Below are 19,973 nucleotides of genomic sequence, written 5' to 3'. Positions count from 1 at the left end.
TTAATTTTGTTTTAATTAATTTTATTTTAAATAATTTTATTTTTATGATGGCTCTGGCGACCTTTCCATATTTCAAAATATTTGTTTGGCTGGCTCGAGGTCCGTGTTTGTTAAAAAAAACAATGAAAACAATTTTATTTAATATTTGCTTCCGATATATTTCGGTTGCACATCGGCAAACCGTCTTCAGGGCACTAACACCAAGATACAAAAACAATTAACAATTATAATACAATAAATTAAACATTATTTCGATCATTTTACATACATTATTTTACACGTCTGCGCTTTTTGACGTGGAGATTGTTACTGAGGTTGTTTGGCTGTTTAAGAGGTGTCTGTACAAGTGAGCGCAATTTTCTGTGTCTGTCTTGTAGTTTAGTCGTTTGTTGGTTGGTGTGTTAATTATGTGTAGCATTTCCAATGTGTGTCGCTTGTTATAGTGTTGTTCTTGTTGTAAGATTGTTGTTTCATCAAAATTTGGTGTGTGGTTGCTTTTTATACAATGGGTCATAAGTGCTGTTTTCTGTATATTATTTTGATGTCTTAGTTTGAAGTCCGATTTATGTTGACTAATCCTTGTTTTTAGCTTCGATTTTGTTGTACCTATGTAGACACTATTGCACTTGTTGTTGTTTCCCCGCCACATGGTATTTGGTAAACGACGTTGCTTTTGTCGATCATCGGGATTTTCGACTTCATCTTGTTGAAGAATTTTTGTAATGTATTCGTCGGTTTGTGTGCCACTTTTATATCTTGTTTGTTATAACAGTCTGAGTTTGTGAGGCGTTCTGATAGTCGTAGTACATATATTAGTGATTTGTATATTTTAGCAGGTTTTGTTGGCTTTTTTCTTTCGATTTGTCGTCTTTTTAATAATGTTTTGATTATATTTGGGGGGAAGTCATTTTTGGTCAAGAGTTTTTTGATTTCATGTTCAATTTCTTTGTGGTATATTGTGTCCGATATGTTCATCATTCTATTCATACAGCCTAGTGCTGTATTGATTATCATACTCTTTGGGTGGTTTGAATTGTAGTTGAGTATTCGTCCGGAGGCTATGGGTTTTCTATACCACTTTATTTTGAGTGTGTTGTCCATTCTGCTTACAATAGAGTCTAAAAATGGTAATTTCCCGTCCTTTTCTAATTCCATGGTAAATTTAATCTGTTTGTGGAAGGAATTCAATTCTTTTAGAATTTTCTCTACTTCTATTTTGTTAGTTATGGCAAAAAGGTCATCTACATATTTGGTCAAGAGTCTTGGTTTTATTTTTAATTTATCTGTAATCTTGTCCAACAGTTCCTCCATTAATATATCTGCGATTACTGGGGAAGCCGGTGATCCCATTGGCATTCCTTTTAGTTGTGTGTATATTTTGTCTTCGTATTTGAAATATCTGTTTTCCTGAATGCAAAATCTAACTATGTCCATAAATAGTTGTTTCGGTATACTCGTGTGCTCTTCTAATTTGGTCCATTTTTGTCTTATTGTGTCAAGTGCTAATTCTATTGGTATGCTGGGAAATAAGGATACTACGTCAAAAGATACTAATGTTTCTTCTTCTCTAATATGGGAGTTGTTAACTCTGTCTTTAAAATCTACCGCGTTCTTGATGTTGTACCTAGAGTCCATTGTCAGATTTTTTAATATTTGTATTATATATTTGCACAGCCCGTAAGATGGAGATCCGATGGAAGAACATATTGGTCTCAGTGGCGTTCCTTCCTTGTGTATTTTTGGTAGTCCATATATCCTCGGAGGTACCGCTGTTGTTGTAGTCATCTTATTTCTTTCGTCCTTTGAAATAAGACCCATCCTGAATAATGGTGCTACGAAGTTGTTATTCTTTGTCTGTAGTCTTGATGTCGGATCCAGTCTCAGTGTTCTATACGCGCATAAGTCGTCTAAAATATTTGTCATTTTGTTTTTATATTCATCCTCATCCATTGCTACGGTTTTGTTGCCCTTATCCGACGATAGAATTTTAATATTTGTATTTTCTTTCAATAATTTTCGTGTCTGTTCCACTGTGTCCAGTATTGCTCGATCGCTACTGTTTTGGTTGTTCTTGGTTTTATGCTCTTTGACTAACAAAGAGAATTTTGTGCGCGCCGACTCTTGTGTTTCCTTTTCTTTTATGGTTTGTACTAGTTCCTCACCGTCTGCGATGTATTTCAAGAGAGGAAAATCTTTCTTGCTGATTGGGAGAGCGAACTTCGGCCCTTTTGCGAGTAACGCTACGACGTTTGGCGAGAATTCTATTTTTGTTTTGTTTACGAACCACTCTCTTTGAGTGTTGTTGTCCGCTAAGGCTAGGTTCCGTTGATCTCGTAACTTATCGTGTTTCGTTTCTTGTCTTTTCTTAAGTGTTGTTGTTATTTTGTTTTCTATATTTCTCTCGCTCTCAAAAAACGCTTTTGCGTCATCTGTGGTCATCAGTTGTTCTATGTTTGTTTTTGCTTTTTCCATATGTTTTGCTTGTTCTTGTAATAGGTTGTGTTTGTGTTTTATAAGTAAGTTTAATATTTTGGTATGGTAAAAATGTGTGTGTCTAGTCAATGCTCTTGTTATGTCAGGGTGGGTTTTATTGTCAGTGGTCAGTATTGTCAAATGCTGTGTCAAGTTTTTGATGAAGTTAGGTATTAAATTTGATTTTCTACATTTTAACAAAAATTTTAAATTTCCCATATTTATTTCCCAATATTAATTTCCCATATTAGAGAAGAAGAAACATTAGTATCTTTTGACGTAGTATCCTTATTTCCTAGCATACCAATAGAATTAGCACTTGACACAATAAGACAAAAATGGACCAAATTACAAGAGCACACGAGTATACCGAAACAACTATTTATGGACATAGTTAGATTTTGCATTCAGGAAAACAGATATTTCAAATACGAAGACAAAATATACACACAACTAAAAGGAATGCCAATGGGATCACCGGCTTCCCCAGTAATCGCAGATATATTAATGGAGGAACTGTTGGACAAGATTACAGATAAATTAAAAATAAAACCAAGACTCTTGACCAAATATGTAGATGACCTTTTTGCCATAACTAACAAAATAGAAGTAGAGAAAATTCTAAAAGAATTGAATTCCTTCCACAAACAGATTAAATTTACCATGGAATTAGAAAAGGACGGGAAATTACCATTTTTAGACTCTATTGTAAGCAGAATGGACAACGCACTCAAAATAAAGTGGTATAGAAAACCCATAGCCTCCGGACGAATACTCAACTACAATTCAAACCACCCAAAGTGTATGATAATCAATACAGCACTAGGCTGTATGAATAGAATGATGAACATATCGGACACAATATACCACAAAGAAATTGAACATGAAATCAAAAAACTCTTGACCACAAATGACTTCCCCCCAAATATAATCAAAACATTATTAAAAAGACGACAAATCGAAAGAAAAAAGCCAACAGAACCTGCTAAAATATACAAATCACTAATATATGTACCACGACTATCAGAACGCCTCACAAACTCAGACTGTTATAACAAACAAGATATCAAAATGGCACACAAACCGACGAACATTACAAAAATTCTTTGACAAGATAAAGTCAAAAATCCCGATGATCGACAAAAGCAACGTCGTTTACCAAATACCATGTGGCGGGGAAAACAACAACAAGTGCAATAGTGTCTACATAGGTACAACAAAATCGAAGCTAAAAACAAGGATTAGTCAACATAAATCGGACTTCAAACTAAGACATCAAAATAATATACAGAAAACAGCACTTATGACCCATTGTATAAAAAGCAACCACACACCAAATTTTGATGAAACAACAATCTTACAACAAGAACAACACTATAACAAGCGACACACATTGGAAATGCTACACATAATTAACACACCAACCAACAAACGACTAAACTACAAGACAGACACAGAAAATTGCGCTCACTTGTACAGACACCTCTTAAACAGCCAAACAACCTCAGTAACAATCTCCACGTCAAAAAGCGCAGACGTGTAAAACAATGTATGTAAAATGATCGAAATAATGTTTAATTTATTGTATTATAATTGTTAATTGTTTTTGTATCTTGGTGTTAGTGCCCTGAAGACGGTTTGCCGATGTGCAACCGAAATATATCGGAAGCAAATATTAAATAAAATTGTTTTCATTGTTTGTTTTAACAACACGGACCTCGAGCCAGCCAAACAAATATTTTTAATTTTATTTTAATTATTTTTATTTTAATTATTTTTAATTTTTATTAATTTTATTTTAATTAATATTATTTTAATTAATTTTAACTTTAATTAATTTTATTTTAATTATTTTTAATTTTTATTAATTTTATTTTAATTATTTTATTTCAATGAATTTTATTCGACTTTATTTTATCCGCACAAAAAAACAGTCGCACTTTTAGTTGACCACTCTAACAAGTGACGCTGCGTACCGGCCTCGTCCTACGGTACCTTCCTGCTACACGCGTCCACTCTTTTACCGTGGTTCTATGTCACTCCACTGGGGTCACTTTCACTCGGTTGTTGATTAATTATTATTAGTTTTCATTAATTGTCATTATGTTTTGCACCGGTAAGCACATAAAAAAAAACATAAGAAAAATGTTCACTCTGGCTGCTCGCTTTGCCTGCAATGTTCACCATATTTAAATTTTTATTTTTTTTTTTTCCACTTAGATTGGTCACCAAAAAAATTATTCGCCACTACAGCTCCAATGTTCATATTGGGCCGAATCCACTTTATTGTTCACATTTTTTTGTTCCGTCGCGCTTACTTTTCCCTTCACTTCAAATTTCGACGCGTACCGAGCGATTCGCCTCACGGTGGGCCTTCGCAGCTGTCCCGTTGACGCGCGCTCTGCCGACTCTCGGCTTATGCGTGTGAGCGTGTGCCTGTATGTGTGCACACACGCTAGCACGCTCGCCGCAAACTCGCTCGCTCAGCGAGACGTTTTATGGCTGTCCGTTAGTTTTCGAGTCTTTGCTTTGTCTAGTTGTCCCCACTTGTCTGCCTGCACGTGTGCCTTTGTCGCTGACACCCCTGTGGTGCCACGCCCCTTCACGCCTAGAGTCCCTGCTCGAGCGCCACTTGTAAAGTAGCTTCTTGGCCGGGGTGATAACTCAGTCTTACCCAGGTCCACTCTACAAGAAATTTGTAGTTTGCCGAGACGCGAAGTTGAAAAGGGGGGTATGGAGCCGTCGGGATGACTCTGCCGCAGAGTGGTTGCTAATTCTGTTAAAGAAAAGGGGAAGCCGCCGGGATCGCTCCGCTGCGGTTAGGTTAGAGTTGGCCTGCGTGATGGGTGCTGCTGGAATCGCTCCGCTGCAAGACGAAAGCCTACAAACGCACAATTGCTACACACACAACGCAAACACTGTTTTATTTCGTGTAAGTTCACTTCCGTTTTATTTGCTTTATTAACTTTCCTAAACTTGCTGCACCGTCAATTCTAGGCTGTTCCTACCTAACCTGGCAGCTAACTTGCGTTCCCTAAACTCTGTCCTTCGTTAAGTATGCACGTCCGATACTCACGCTTGCCGGTTCCAAAGTGAAGCTGCTGATCGGCGGCAGCAGCTCACGACCCCTTTTCGCCCTTTTCGTTCTCCGGCGAAAACTCTCGCGCAAGCATTTGCTCTCTTTAACTCCTAAAAATCTCAACTGTGTTGTAATTCGATTGCGCTTGCAATCGGGCTCTATTAATTTAGTACGCATACCCTTAACTGATAAGTGACTTCATTGTATTCTCATTATACTTAGCCTATGACAAATTATGATTATGAATTATTTCATTTTCTTTTATGCTTAGCCTATGACATAATATGATTATTAATTATTTATTCCATTCATTCATTATTTCATTCCTTTCCCTTATATTTATGTTTGATTATTAACAATTTATTCTTTTCCTTTATATTTATGTTTGGGCGCGGGACTCACAGTGACTCCGCGTCACACTTTTTTTTAAGTAAAATAGGTCCCTACAGTAAACAAAACAAGTAAGAGGTTCTAGTCGGGAGGTCCCGACTAGAGGATACCCTGAACCCTCTTATTTCAACACAAAAAAAATCTCGCGCTCGCTTACTTTAGTAGTAATAAAGATAAATTTAAAAAAAAACAAGTAAGAGATTCTAGTCGGGAGCTCCCGACTAGGGGATACCCTGAACCCTCTTGTTCCAACACCAAATGCAGCTTTTAATAAAAATGAAAAAAAAAGTTCCATATGCTGGGTTCGAACTCGCCACTAACCGCACTACTTGCCGCCGCCTCTACTGAACAGCCACCACACTAATCAATGAGTTTCCTCCATAGGGTTCGAACTCGCAACAGACCGCACTACTTGCCGCCGCCTCTACACAACAGCCACACCAATCAATGAGTCTTGGTGAGACAAAAACGAATTAAAATAGCAGCACAGGAAACAATACAACCGCAATTGCAATGCTGTTAATAGAATTCAAAGCAGACGCGCATGAATGTGTGTGTACATGTATACAGAAATTCTTGCAATTTGCGCTTGTTGCCGGCGATGGGAGAAAAGTCAAAACACATTTTCTTTAATAATTTCTGTGTTTTCTTAACCGATCTTGATTAAATTTTCTACAGTACATCTTATTGTACCATCGAATATTTGTATATTTTCAAACTTGTCGTCAGCATAAATTGGTGTTTTTACCTGATTTATAGCTATGTGGTAGTAGCGGGGAGGTGAGGATAGCTATTGGAAACGGGGCAAGTTATCGAATATCGGAAACAAACTCGACCTGCGCGAGCACCAGGAGGACCTACAGCTAAAATTTCAAGTCTTTAGCTCTTATAGGCTCTCAGATCCGTGCGATCATACGGACGGACGGTCAGACAGACGGACATGGCTAGATCGACTCGGCTACTGATGCTGATCAAGAATATATATTTTTTATGAGGTCGGAGATGCTTCCTTCTTCCTGTAACATACATTTGCACAATTACATTATACCCTCCGCCGCCGACTCTACCCAACAGCCACACTAGCCAAAAAAAAATAAATAGTTCCCTCGGTAGGGTTCGAAGTCGCTACAGACCACACTACTCGCCGCCGCCTCTACCCAACAGCAACACCAATACTTAAGTCTTAATGACAAAAACCCAATTAAAATAGCAGCAAAGAAAACAATACAATCGCAATTGCAATGCTGTTGATAGAATTCAAAGAAGCATATAAAACGCGTTTTCAGTCTTTCGAAAAACTCTTTATGTAACTACTTATGTACATAAAGAGAACTTAAAAATTGAAAATATAGACTTAAAATACGTATAGGATAAGATATATTCTTCAATTGTCGTCCCTTAAAAATACAAGAGCAGATATTTCACATTCGCTTATACATATTATTTATTTTAATAAATATATATATGTTAGACATACATATATCGAACAATATTTAGAATATATATTTATAGAATATGCTTTTAAGCTTTACGTGAATCATGGTAATCCCTAATAAGCTATTTATAATCCTTAATAATTTAATGTGCTTCTTTAATTCTTAATGCAATACTTTAAATGTGTGAGCAAAAACAGAAAGGCATTAAAACAAATACAATTGCACTACCTTACTAAAATAATTCAATTTAAATTAAATGTATGTATGTATGTATGTTGAATATTATATACGTGTTTCAACCATTAATACTAACGGAAGGCAAATTGTAGGTAAAGCTACGAGAGCAGGTTTTATTTAAATTGTTGAAAGATCAACACTATTTATATTGTAGTTTTGTATTATATTGGCTAACAAAACAAATCCAAATCCACGCACTAAATTTTGTCCAATGCATGTGCGCTTTCTAAAACTAAAAGGCAAAAGATGGGGAATATTTTTTTTAAGTTGCAATTTTTTTGGCTTATAGTTTTCTCTCATTTTTTGTTTATTTAGCTTATATATATCGATGTTGAACAGAAGAATTGTGTATTCTTGCATCTTTTTCAAACTCAATACCTGAATCAGACTCTTCCGAGCATCTCCTTTTGTCATGGCATTTTGGTGGCATTGACACACTGCTAGTCACTTCTAAAAACCTTTGAAATCTATCAGGATCCTTCCAGTACTTATGGCTCATGTTGAGCACATAATTATTTATAAAAACAATACTGCCGCTAGTAACGCCATAACCTAATATCGATGTATCTTCTGTGGCTACATGCGGAATAATAGGTGACGATGAGTATCGTAAGACTTCCAGTATGGTAGCCATGGTATAAGGCATTTTATCCATATCATGTAAGGTAATAGTTCGTTGACTGCTTTCTGATACACAATCGATTTCGCATTGAATTTTTTTTCTTATAACAGGATCCTTGGCTACGTAAGCAAGAGCTAGCATAACTAAGTTTCCAACAGCTGAGTGACCACCTATAAAATCTTCTAGCATAAAAATTATTGTATTACGTGACACGTTTTTATTTTCTATAAGACTCTTCAAGTGCGCATCTGTAAAATCAATGTCTGGTTCATCTACATATATCGATATGCAACTCTCTTTCATTAATTACCCGCTCCAAAATAAATTTGCGAATAGTGGAAGACCAATGACATATTTTTTGCGTGTGATAAATGTAAAAAGGCAAAAGCCAAGGTAAAAAATCTAATGGATGTCCTTGATTGATTTCCCAAAAAATTTCATCGAAATACAAAATAACTTGTTGAAATTCTTTGTATTCATAATCGAACCGAAGGCTTAATGGCGTTTTTTAAGTTTTGCATTAAATTATGGATTTCATTGCAGCTGATACGAGACATTTTTGCGAAATATGATGATGTTTCTCGAGGAGAGCAGTGTCGTCGGGCCAAGTTCCGACGTTTCTGTTGTAACAATGAGCAGTCGCAAAGGGCAAGAGCTGTAAAATAGAAAGATACATATATGACTATTTTGAAACAAATAAGAATAAAAATAGTTATTTGTGAATATTGCGATATCTTAATTTTAATTTTTAGCATTGTTAAATCGGAATTATAATTTTCAAAACGTTTGCAAGGCATTTTCAGATTTTTTATGTCAATTTATTAACTGTATCTAAATTTTCCTAAATAAATTAATATACGTCACAAGCACAAAAATAATATATTTGAAGTTTGTTTTAGCTTCACTATAATGATGTTCTTGTAACAGCTGTGCAACTTAGCAAGAACTATGAAGAACAACAACAATACCCTTCACTTCGAAAAGTGTTGCAAATGTGCAACAAGAGATGAAGAAAATCCATCCTTTCTTTCCATCCAATGAATTATTGTCTGAAATTTCGGTTCAAATTTTGTATCCAAATAGGATATATAAAAATGAAAATTTATTTAAGATGTCTTTTACACTTTTCGCAAAATCCATTCGAAATAGGAATTCAAAACTTTATGACGTCACCTTGGCCTTATATATAGTGTAGCATGTATCTTCCCGACAAGAGCAGTCTTACTTGTGATACCTGAAGTTGAAATGTAAGCACCTATCGATTTCCGAGATTATAAGAGGGTTTTCAATGTTAACTAAGTATATACATATATATTTGCAATTTTCTAACTCTTGCAATCATAATGCTCATACAGTAAATTGTTCTGTCAGCACTCTGAAGGCAATGGTTCGCGGCGGTAAGCTGATATATTGTACGAGGCGCAAGATCAGCGATATTGCTTGAGAACGGTTTTGAATAGATAGTATTTGGAAGTCAAACATAGCAAAAGCTTAATATGTATTATCCATTGTTTTTTAATTGGCAGCCAACAGTAGTTCATTAGAATCCACACAACACGTCAGGTATCTGCACTAAACCACACCGCAGTGTACTTTTGTTCTGGTTCTGATTAATTTCGTCGAATATGAATGATTAGCATTATAGTGCTTTGACAAGTGTGACTTCACTAATTGTCTGATCTAAGTGCAAGAGTTGGGAGATTCATTTAGAGAAATAAAGCAAGAATACGACAGTAGCGACAGCCTGAAAAATACGAAAGTATTCTAGAACAAACCCCAAACCAAACTATAATGGACACCAACCTTTTAACAGCCTCAATAGTAGGCACAGTTAGCAGCGCATGGCTCGATTGGAGTTTCAGATCAAAGTTAGAAGTACACCAAAAAATTAATGTGAATGCGAACATTAAGTGTAAAGAAAAGCTCGATGATGCTCAAGATGAATACGTGTCTTGCAGACACAGTAGTAAAGCCCACCTTCAATCAGTCACGATCATAACAAATAAAATGAGCGGATCGGAAAAAGCATTGCTGGACAAGCCATTCAGACAAGTTGTGTAAGTCCTTCTGCATAACCAGTACATTATGCTGAGACGAAATGCATTTGAATATTTTCAGGTCATCGGCAAATAATAGATAATCGGACGAACGGAAGCAACTCCCTATATCAATAATAAATCAGTTAAATAGAAGCGGACATAAGTCGCGGACAAATTATTGTAGATGCGTACGCGATAATAACGATCAGACAGATAGGATTTTAACCAGCTTAATAAAGAAGAGTGAAACCCCAGCCTAAACCCCTGACTGACCTTATCGAAGGCTTTAGAAAAGTCAGTATACACTGCATCAACCTGACAATGACGCTCAAAGTTCTGGATACAAAAGTTATAGAAAATCGCTAAATTGGTTACTGTAGATCTGCCCGGCAAGAAGCCATGCTGTCTAGGATCCATATACGGTTTAATTACAAAGGAGATATGTTTGACGACCATACGCTCGAATAATTTAGAGATATTACTTAGTTTTGCATTGCCCCTATAATTACGAATATTGCATTTCCTACCATCTTTAAAAATTGGCGTGATTGTAGAATTTTTCCACTTTTTTAAAAAATACTCCTGCAGAAAGGGATTTGGCTAAAAGTATTTGTAAAGGCTCATAAAGAGATGTTATACACGAATTTAGAAAAAGTGCTGTTATACCATCACAGTCCGATTGAGAAGAGTTATTAGGGCTCCTAGCGGCTGCATAGAAATCTTCCTTTGAAAATATAATATTTCCTAAATTTAAAATGTTAGGAATGGAGCTAAGGGAAGAGCCCTCGTCGCAATTATAACATTTTTGAAAGTTCGAGCTAAAATATCTGGCAAAGGGATCTGCTATACCTAAATCTGAATTAGCTTTCAGCGTCCTAAGTGTCTTAGTTGACGGAATCGAGGAGGTTGTTCTTTTCGAATTGACAAAGCAAGTCTTAATCCCATCCTCGATATGTTGTATATATTGGTTATAGAGAAATTTGTTTAAAAATTCCAACTCTCGCCTATGTAGAGAATATCTTTCCCAATCGGAGGGTCTCCGATATTTATAGAATTTCTTTAAAAATTTGTTGCTTCAGTTTTTTTAGATGCAACAACAATCTTACAACAAGAACAACACTACAACAAAAGACACACGTTGGAAATGCTATACATAATTAAAACACCAACCAACAATCGACTAAACTACAAGAAAGACACAAAAAATTGCGCTCACTTGTACAGACACCTAATGATAAACAGTTTCAGTTTCAATATCCACGTCAGTGCATCGTGTGAAATAATGTATGTAAAATGTTCAATTAATTGTGTAGTGTAGGTGTTAGTGCCCTGAAAACGGTTTGCCGATGTGCAACCGAAATATATTGGAAGCAAAATATTAATTTAAATTGTTTTCAACTGTTTATTTTAACTAACCCGGACCTCGAGCCAGCCAACAAAATATTTTAAATATCGAGAGGTCGCCAAAGCCAGCTCTAGCTTTATATTAAGTATAGAGTACTTAGCGATCGCCGTGGGTAATCTACAACCCGGCGGTGCAAACAGGAGAGGACGGCGTCGTTAGGGTGGCAAAAGTGACCACGGCCGGTGGCGGAAAATTCAAAAGGCCGATCCACAAGTTGGCACGGCTGCCTGTTAAATGAAGCCCCCAAGCGCTTGGTGTTGGCGCAGTCTAGTGTAGGTCAAAGCTCAAACTCTCTGGAAGCGAATTCGCTTCGCTTTTCACGGTTGCTTAATTTAGCCATATGAAGCTTTTAGTAAGTTTCGAACTACACCAAACCTTTCAGCACGAAGGGCACAGAATCCTCAAATTCGTTCACTTTTAAAAGCCACCAACAATTTCAGCTTGTTTTTTTATATAAATTCTTATCATTTTTCAAATACTCTAGATCTTCTTGGTTAGAGGCCTGCAGAGACACAATATTGACGTGCTGGTGTTTCTGGCCCGTCATACGCTCTGACGTGCGTTTTTCTATGGTTTTCCCCAATTGTCTGAGCTTGGACAGCGATGGATCGACATCCATGGGCTGGTCCTGGTGCTGGCTTAGGGTCTCCCTATCGTTATGTTTTGGACCAGGTTCGATCGTATGCGGTCTGCCTTGAGGCTGTCCTCCGACGAAATGCGGGTTTCTTTCTTGGCCTTTTCCCTATTTAGTCTGTGAACGGTTTCCTTGTATATTACCGTCGGCTGCCTGACTTCTCTCTCCAATTGCCTTCGCATATGAAGCAGCAAACATGCTTCTTTCGGTGCTATTCTCAGCCTCGCGAGCCAACGCTAAAGCGGATGGGCTGTGCTGGAAGGAATTATGATTTCGAGGATCTCTTGAGACCACACACGAAGGTGTGTAGGGCGTCATCTCTAAGTTCTGCATTGAGTATAGAAGCTCCCTGTTCGTCATGAGTCATGACGACTTTGTTTGTGATTGGGCTATTAGTCCCAAATCAGCTTACCTAACCAGTTCTAGTTGCTGCCGGAGCACACGCAAGGAGGTTTTGTCGGCGTACGTGCAATCCAGCGATAATTGCGTAAAAGTACTGCAGTGTGCGATGTTAGCACAAAACTTGCTGCTCCGCAAACTTTATTTCGTAAAATGGATACGTCCTCGTAGTTTGCTTAACAACCATTATATCGTCTAAAGTTGGGACTAAACTCACAATGTCTAGACTCACTTCACACTTATTATTTGGGTCTCTGGTTACTTTCTGACACACTTCCACCTGGAGTTTCTAGTCTTAAGGTGTCAACTTGATTTCTCACGGCCATAAGCTTAACACGAAATTCTTCTTTAAAACGACGTTCTTGCTCAAAAAGGACGCTGTTAGTCGCGTCTGTTTCTGTTTCTATTGGTTTCTATTTGGTTTTGTGTTTCGGGACAGTATCCTACATCTTGCCTTTCGTCGCTATCGTATTCTGCTTTAATATGCCTATGTATATGCCCATGCTCATGCTCATGAGCAATCAGCGGAGAGATGTATTTAAAACTTGCCAAATTGTTCGGCCGATTGTTACGCACAGTCGGCAGAAATATTATATAATAATAACGTTGATAAACAATAAACTTTTTACATTTGTATTTTGTCCGATTATTCACAAATAGCAACACAAATAACGCAATTATTCAGAAATCAAAATCAAATAACAAGTATGTATCAAATATCAGTAACAATATCAAATATGTATTAACTATTAAATGTTCACTTTCACGCTGCTAATTTTTATTTAAATTTCTCTCGTTCCCATATAAAAAGTCGATTTCCTCTAAACCGTCACATGTTCTTATATGGGACGTGAATTTCTGTTTGTTGGTGTATTTTATCCCGTTAGTCGCCAATTACGATGTTGACCGGGCGGTGTCCGTATGACGTCGTTGCAGAACTGTTGAGTGACTTCCGATTGATGTCCAGACGCCGCTGCTGTCAATGATGTGGATTAATCTTCAGGTAGCCGGTTCCAGGTTAATCAAGATTACACTGGGAATGCTAAAAGCTTTCCTATCGCCAGACTTGTGTTGTGGCAATAAAACAATATATGTATGTAAATATATTTCGGCCAGGCCGGATTAGTGCATTTATTCGGACGATGCTTTTTGTTATACGCTTGATACAAAACTGAATTCCCAAACATTAATAAATTGAAACTTAAAGCAGCGGAAAAAGTATCATGCTATAAACTCATGGTCGGCAAGCCGACTCACTATAGTCATAATGATAACTCAGCACTTGCGACATATGCAAGTGTCTGGTCATCATTCCTAATAGCTCCATCCCACAGCGTTGCACCAAAGATCCTGATGTGTCAGCATTGTGAGCGCACAGTTGCTTAGCACTTAGGCCGGAGGGTTGCTTGTTAACTTATATATATACAAGCAACAATGCCCACGAATTGATTTTTTCTCAAATTTCGATCGCATTTCTTTACTTCCGAAGTAACAAGTAATATAAATTTTTGAAAGTAATGGTAATGTCGAAGCGAAAATGTTACATTTCACATGATTATTTTTAGAAAGAGTTCTTAAGCGCTAGCATGTGTGAATGGAAACTTTTTGTACACACATATTTTTTATATATATATCTAGCAGCCGGAAATATCTTCGAACCCATAAAGTACATTGTATTTAAATTCTTTCTCAGCAAAAAAAACAGGGATAATATTTTAAGAAAAAGTATTTCGCAGTGAGGCTCTAAATAAAGAAGTACATCTGCTGCGCAGCAGCGGCATGGGTGCATATGTGCTTTGCATGTACATATGTGTATGTATGTATGTTGTAATAAAAGAAGATAATATTTGTTACGAAAACTCAACGCTGAGTTCGGTGTATCTATAAAGACATTATATATATTAGGATAAGTAACGCGAGATGAGAACAACAAGTGACAATGCTGTAGTCGGGAGTATTCGACTAGGAGATACTCTGATCCCTCTTCGACCAACAAATTTTGCTTGCGCTATGACCTCATTTCCTTTAGCAGTAATAAAAATAAATTGAAGAAAAAAGTAGGTTCCACAATAGAATGGAACTACTAACAGACCACATGAATTGCTAACGCTTCTACTCGATAGCCATTCCAATTCATTTTCACCTTAAAAAAAAAAAAAAATGAAAATAGCTGTAGTTCCTTTGTGCTATACAATATTCGTATATTCTCAAAAATACAATTGCATTAAAATTGACTATGACTATGGGGTGTAGGTAGGTGTGGCGATAGCTTAAAATGAAACAACCTGCATATACTATTATAGAAGCTACATGTCAAAATTTGGTGACTCTAGCTCTTAAAATCAAAGCACTTTGGACCTACGTTCAAAGTCGAGTCTCTAGCTCTTATAGGTGCTGAGATCCTGAGATACATACGGACCGATAAAGGGAATTAACATGGGCTTTGCATGAATATAGTTATTGCATACTATGTTGTGTCATAGAAAGTTCTTATATTTTACAATTGTATTTTAGGTAATATATCTTACATACCTTGAATTGATAAAAAATACTAAGCGTCGATCGTACGTACAAAACATTTTTCGAACAATGCACTTCGAAAACGAAATGACGCAAATTAGCATTGACTAGATGTGCCGAAGGCAGCCTAGCGACAGACTTCGTTGCTCGTGTCTGCACCACGACTTCAGCGAGACGAAAACCCTCAACTGGCGTGGCGTTTGACGTGCAAAAAGCCACTAGAAATTTTTCGTCACATTCAAATGTACTGGCGTCACTCATTTTGCTGTTTTTACATTTGTCTTTGGTATCTTCTAATCGATCACTCCCGACTAGAGCACGCTTCTTAATTTATTCTTTGGTTTGTCCCTTTCGTTATTTTTGCGCTTCCTAACGAATTAACAGCACAAAATTGCTTCTAAAATAAATAAAATATAAATCATCCAGACACATTAAACAAGAAAAATGTATGCTGTATGGACATTTATCCTTTGATGTTTATTATTGATTTAAGCATAAACATCACGCTGAGCCTTTTCCCAAGCGGCTATTGGACCATGCTCTGGCCGGTATTTAACATTACATCCATCCTGTTCAAGGCGGTTGTCATCACGGAGTTCTTCATAGCGCTCCCGATCGTACTTGGTAAAGCCCCACTTTTTAGATACGTAGATCTATTGACATTAAATATACATAGTTATTCTACAAATGCATATAAAAATATTGCATGAATACCTTTTGGCGACCAGGAAATTTGAACTTAGCGCGACGCAAAGCTTCTACAACTTGTGCCTTGTACCTGTCACTGGAACGCACTGACATAATAGGTTGACCAATTCTGACGCGAGCAACAGTGCCTTGCGGCTTACCAAAAGCACCTCTCATACCAGTTTGAAGCCTACAAAATGTATGAAGAGCAATTGATTAAAACGCTCATTTGAGATCGTCAGTGTGTATAGTAAAAACTTGCCTATCAGCTCCAGCACAAGACAACATTTTATTAATGCGAATGACATGAAATGGATGCAAACGCATTCGGATGTGAAATTGATCCTTTCCACAATACTTCACGAGATACTTATTACAGCAAATGCGGCCAGCTTCGAGGGCTTCACTGCTCAATTGCTCATATTCATCGGAAACCAAATGGACACATAGCGGAAAGTCCTCAACAGTGGCCTTCTTCCTGCCTAAATCGAAAATTCGAATTTTCGGGTCAGGTACACCACGACAAAACCGCGACTTAGGATATGGCTTGTTTTTACAATACCGGTAACTAATATAAATATATTAAACAAAACTTATGCAGAAAATATGTTTATCGTAAAAAGTTATATACACATACCATCTAGCTGGACGACGACCCATTTTCTATCTGAAATTAAACATATTTAAAATTTTTTAACTAACGAGGGTAATTTTAATTAACTTTAAAAGTTACACAATTCATCCACCTACAACATGAAAATATAATAGCAAAGTATTTACAGATGTTTGAAGATGAAGTGTTCCTCTCCAAGCACAGCTAAAATCGAAAGGAAGTAAGGGTCGCAAGCGGAAGTTTATAAGAGATTGTTATCGACCGATAATTTTACAAAACTAGTCACAGCGGATAAACACAGTTTGAACACTTCCATAAAATGTGTCAAGATAACATCAGCAATTAACTCAAGGAATCGCTTTCCATTTTATATAAATAAGTTTGGGGCTAGTGGTCCGGGGCTTATTAAAAACAAAAATTAAACATAATTTTGTTCCTGTATACATTTTTCAAATATATTTCGGCTGCACATCGGTAATCTCTTTCAGGGCCATGTAATCAAGCGACCATAAACGAATAACATTAAAACTAACCTAAATTAAACAATAAAATATATATTTTCCATGTCTGTCCGTCTTGTCGTGGAGAATATAAATATTCATTGTTAGGTTATCCAGGTTTTTGGTTTGCATTTGCGGATGTACACGCTATTGTTGTTATTGTCTGCGCAACCCGCATTTTGTAAATTTCATTATTCATTGGAATGTTTGCCAAAGCATGATTGAATAATTTTTAAAAACCAAACCTATTAGTACATAGGTTTGGTTTCTTGTTCGTTGTAGCAGTCTGAGTTCGTGAGGCGTTCTGATAATTGTGGTACATATGTACGTTAGATATCTGTATATATTGATAGTTTCGATATGTTTTTGTGTTCTGATTTGTTGTCTCTTTTAATAAAATTCTAATTACATACATTCTGTGAGAAGTCATTTTTGGTTTTTTAATTTCGCGTCCAATTCCGTTCTGGTATATTGTGTCCGATACGATGATCATCATTCTCAAATAGCTAAGTACTGTAATTATTATTATTATTCTTAGGTGGTTTGAATAAAAGCTATGTATTCGTCCAGAGGCTGTAGAATCTAATAATGGCCCAGTTCCAGGCTAGAGGCACCTTCTCATCAAGTCAAAGCCCTCACGTAAGCCGCAGTACGTTATAACCTTATGGCTCTAAAACTACTAAAACATCGCCTTCCTTTTACATTATTTAAAACCCAAACGAAAATCACAATAACTAGTACAAGTTATGAGGGCACATAATTCTTCGAAACTTTTTAACATTTCTATATTTAGAAAGCGAAACTAACAGTTATGTCCATATAGGCGCACCTGCCGAAAACGTTATAAGAAATGTTTGAAGTCCACACTGCCAGTAAGTGCATATACCTTTCAAAACCGTTTAGCCACCATTATGGCGTTTTGAGGCAGGTCTGCGTAGTCAATAGTATGATATGCTCAAATTTAAAGTCTAGTGAAAGTTTGGTTTAGGGCAGACCGAGAGCGCAATTAAGATTTAGTCATTCGCTCAGGGAACCAATTTGACTTGTTTCGCCACCGCAGCTTAATCTTGCTGTTGAGTTGCCAATGGTTTTTAGCAACTGTTTTAAAACTAAGTCAACTATTATATAAATAATTTTGCTTTTAACAACAACACGGTATAAGGTGTTTATTAACTGAAAATTTTTTGCAGCTCAAATATTTTATTACCATTAATATGGCTAGAGATAAATCATTATCCGTGGAAGAAAAGGCAAAAATTGAAGCTTACAAGGATGCAGGTCAGTCAACGTGTAATTTAGCCAAAAGAATTCTTAGAAGCCGAAGAGTTATATCCGTATTCCTGCGAAAAATGTCGGGATATTGTAAAAATATTAATGGTGGTAATAATAGGGTGATTTCCAATGAGGACAAAAGGATATTTTAAGAGAAGCGTCCAACTCCCCTGACTCTGCCGCAAAGATCAGGGAAAATGTTGGCGTTACAGCGAGGTCATCAACCATACAACGAGTGTTAACAAATGCTCCACATTTAAAGAGACTCAAATTATAGAAAAAGTCTCCACTTGGCGTAGCTCGGAAATGCGCTTGAATTTTGCACGAGCGCACACACGATATAACTACTACTTCCATTATCTACGTTAGGAAGAACACCAGTGAACCGGCTTCATAGTCGAGATGGAGGTGTGATGGTGAGCCATCTCCTGGTATGGGCCATACGAGTTTAAGTGTTTATGTCAAATATGAATGCTAAAACTTATAATGATGACTTTGTTACAGCTATTCCCATTTTAAACACATTTTTGGAGATTTGCAATAGTATTTTCAACATGACAATGCTCCGATTCATACTGCCCGGGTGCAAGTGCAAGAGCGGCATGCCAGCTTTGTTTACAACGAACAGTTGTTTTGATAAACAAAATGTGCAACCTCTTTAAATGCATGAAATTTAAATTTAATTGTTTGTTTTTGCTAATGGTGATGCCATTCCTGCAGAATCCAACATACTCCCCTCGTTGGAAATATGGCTTTAAACAGATTCTTTAGGGCGCAGCAGACACAGCATGCTTTCTGTTGCGGTACGAATTAAGTTATCGGTTGTTTAGTATTAAGGATATTCTGAAGTATGTATTTTTGCCCTGTGAATGTACATTGTATTTGGCTTGTTGCCGCCATTACTTAAATGTTAAGCTCATTATTGTCGTGAGTTAGAAGGCCGTAGGAGGGAAGACTGCGATAAAATTCTGAGGGAATATATGTCTCTATTAACATCGGAGAAACATGGCCAGGGGCCAGGCGTAAACCTTGCAGTGTTCAAATTGCAACTCCACCTTCGTTTGGCACGCGACATGATCTTTTATTCGCAGTTCTTATTGTAAGAAACTGCAGACACAGCACAGGCAGGGCCTCCGCCCCAGTAATGGAGTTACCATTGGTACGCAGCCAGCGTACAATATAGTAGAATCATCTCCGAGCTGAATAGGATGACACAACGGTCACCCAGGAAAAGACTGAACGATGGCCAGGAGATAACTACCACGGCAAGTGAGGTGCAGCCGAAGCAGATAAGTAGAATGGTGAGCACTGTATCACAAATGCAAGTTCCCGCTGTGAGCGCGCCACAAAGCTCAAGCACCGCGGATGTGGGCACAAGTGTACAACCTGCCGGCTCTGTGGCCGCAGGAGTGAGTGCACTTGCAAGCATATTGACAGGAGCGCCAATTCCAAGCACGCAACTCTCAAGTACTCAAGTCATGGATTTGATAAAGAGAGTCGCTGCGCTAGAGCACGAGTTGCAGAGGTCAAAAACTGGTCAAGCACATGTGAGTACAGTTACTGATCCCGTTAAATTGAATAATGCTGGCGTGGGTGGTACAGCTAACCTCCCGCCATTTTTGTGTGGAGAGCCATCGTCGAGTGGTAGCTTGAGTGAAACTGCAATTA

The 19,973-nt window shown here is 37.3% G+C and overlaps 2 protein-coding genes and 1 long non-coding RNA gene across 3 annotated transcripts; 1 reads left to right on the top strand and 2 right to left on the bottom strand.

Moving 5' to 3' along the window:
* Positions 1–7,379: 7,379 nt before the first annotated feature.
* On the bottom strand, positions 7,380–15,536 carry LOC135430242 (cytochrome P450 307a1-like). The gene is made up of 2 exons (XM_064684822.1): positions 15,246–15,536; positions 7,380–8,891 (listed from the first exon to the last, which is right to left on the bottom strand). The coding sequence occupies exon 2, from the start codon at positions 8,537–8,539 to the stop codon at positions 7,931–7,933; it is 609 nt and encodes a 202-aa protein (XP_064540892.1). The 5' UTR covers positions 8,540–8,891; positions 15,246–15,536; the 3' UTR covers positions 7,380–7,930.
* LOC135430251 (uncharacterized) lies at positions 13,271–13,815 on the top strand. Its single transcript, XR_010436581.1, has 2 exons — positions 13,271–13,418; positions 13,525–13,815. It is a non-coding gene; the product is annotated as an uncharacterized LOC135430251 (long non-coding RNA).
* Positions 15,537–15,680: 144 nt separating the features above from the next.
* On the bottom strand, positions 15,681–16,827 carry RpL10 (ribosomal protein L10). Its single transcript, XM_064684811.1, has 5 exons — positions 16,701–16,827; positions 16,558–16,587; positions 16,183–16,488; positions 15,948–16,110; positions 15,681–15,886 (listed from the first exon to the last, which is right to left on the bottom strand). The coding sequence occupies exons 2-5, from the start codon at positions 16,578–16,580 to the stop codon at positions 15,722–15,724; spliced, it is 657 nt and encodes a 218-aa protein (XP_064540881.1). The 5' UTR covers positions 16,581–16,587; positions 16,701–16,827; the 3' UTR covers positions 15,681–15,721.
* Positions 16,828–19,973: the final 3,146 nt, after the last annotated feature.

The sequence above is a fragment of the Drosophila montana genome, unplaced genomic scaffold (assembly GCF_035044405.1).
Source record: "Drosophila montana isolate Dmon_TW-CO22-7 unplaced genomic scaffold, ASM3504440v1 contig_1449_1, whole genome shotgun sequence".
Taxonomy (NCBI): Eukaryota; Metazoa; Arthropoda; class Insecta; order Diptera; family Drosophilidae; genus Drosophila; species Drosophila montana.
The sequence above is the reverse complement of the archived record's forward strand: the minus strand, read 5'-3'. Positions and strand labels throughout refer to the sequence as shown.

Excerpts from the sequence above, each read along its gene's own strand:
- LOC135430242 (XM_064684822.1), bottom strand. The coding sequence starts at position 8,539 with ATGAAAGAGAGTTGCATATCGATATATGTAGATGAACCAGACATTGAT.
- RpL10 (XM_064684811.1), bottom strand. The coding sequence starts at position 16,580 with ATGGGTCGTCGTCCAGCTAGATG. Across the intron at positions 16,111-16,182 it reads TCTTGTGCTGGAGCTGATAG|GCTTCAAACTGGTATGAGAG; the intron begins GCAAGTTTTTAC and ends TACATTTTGTAG. Across the intron at positions 15,887-15,947 it reads AATTTCCTGGTCGCCAAAAG|ATCTACGTATCTAAAAAGTG; the intron begins GTATTCATGCAA and ends TAATGTCAATAG.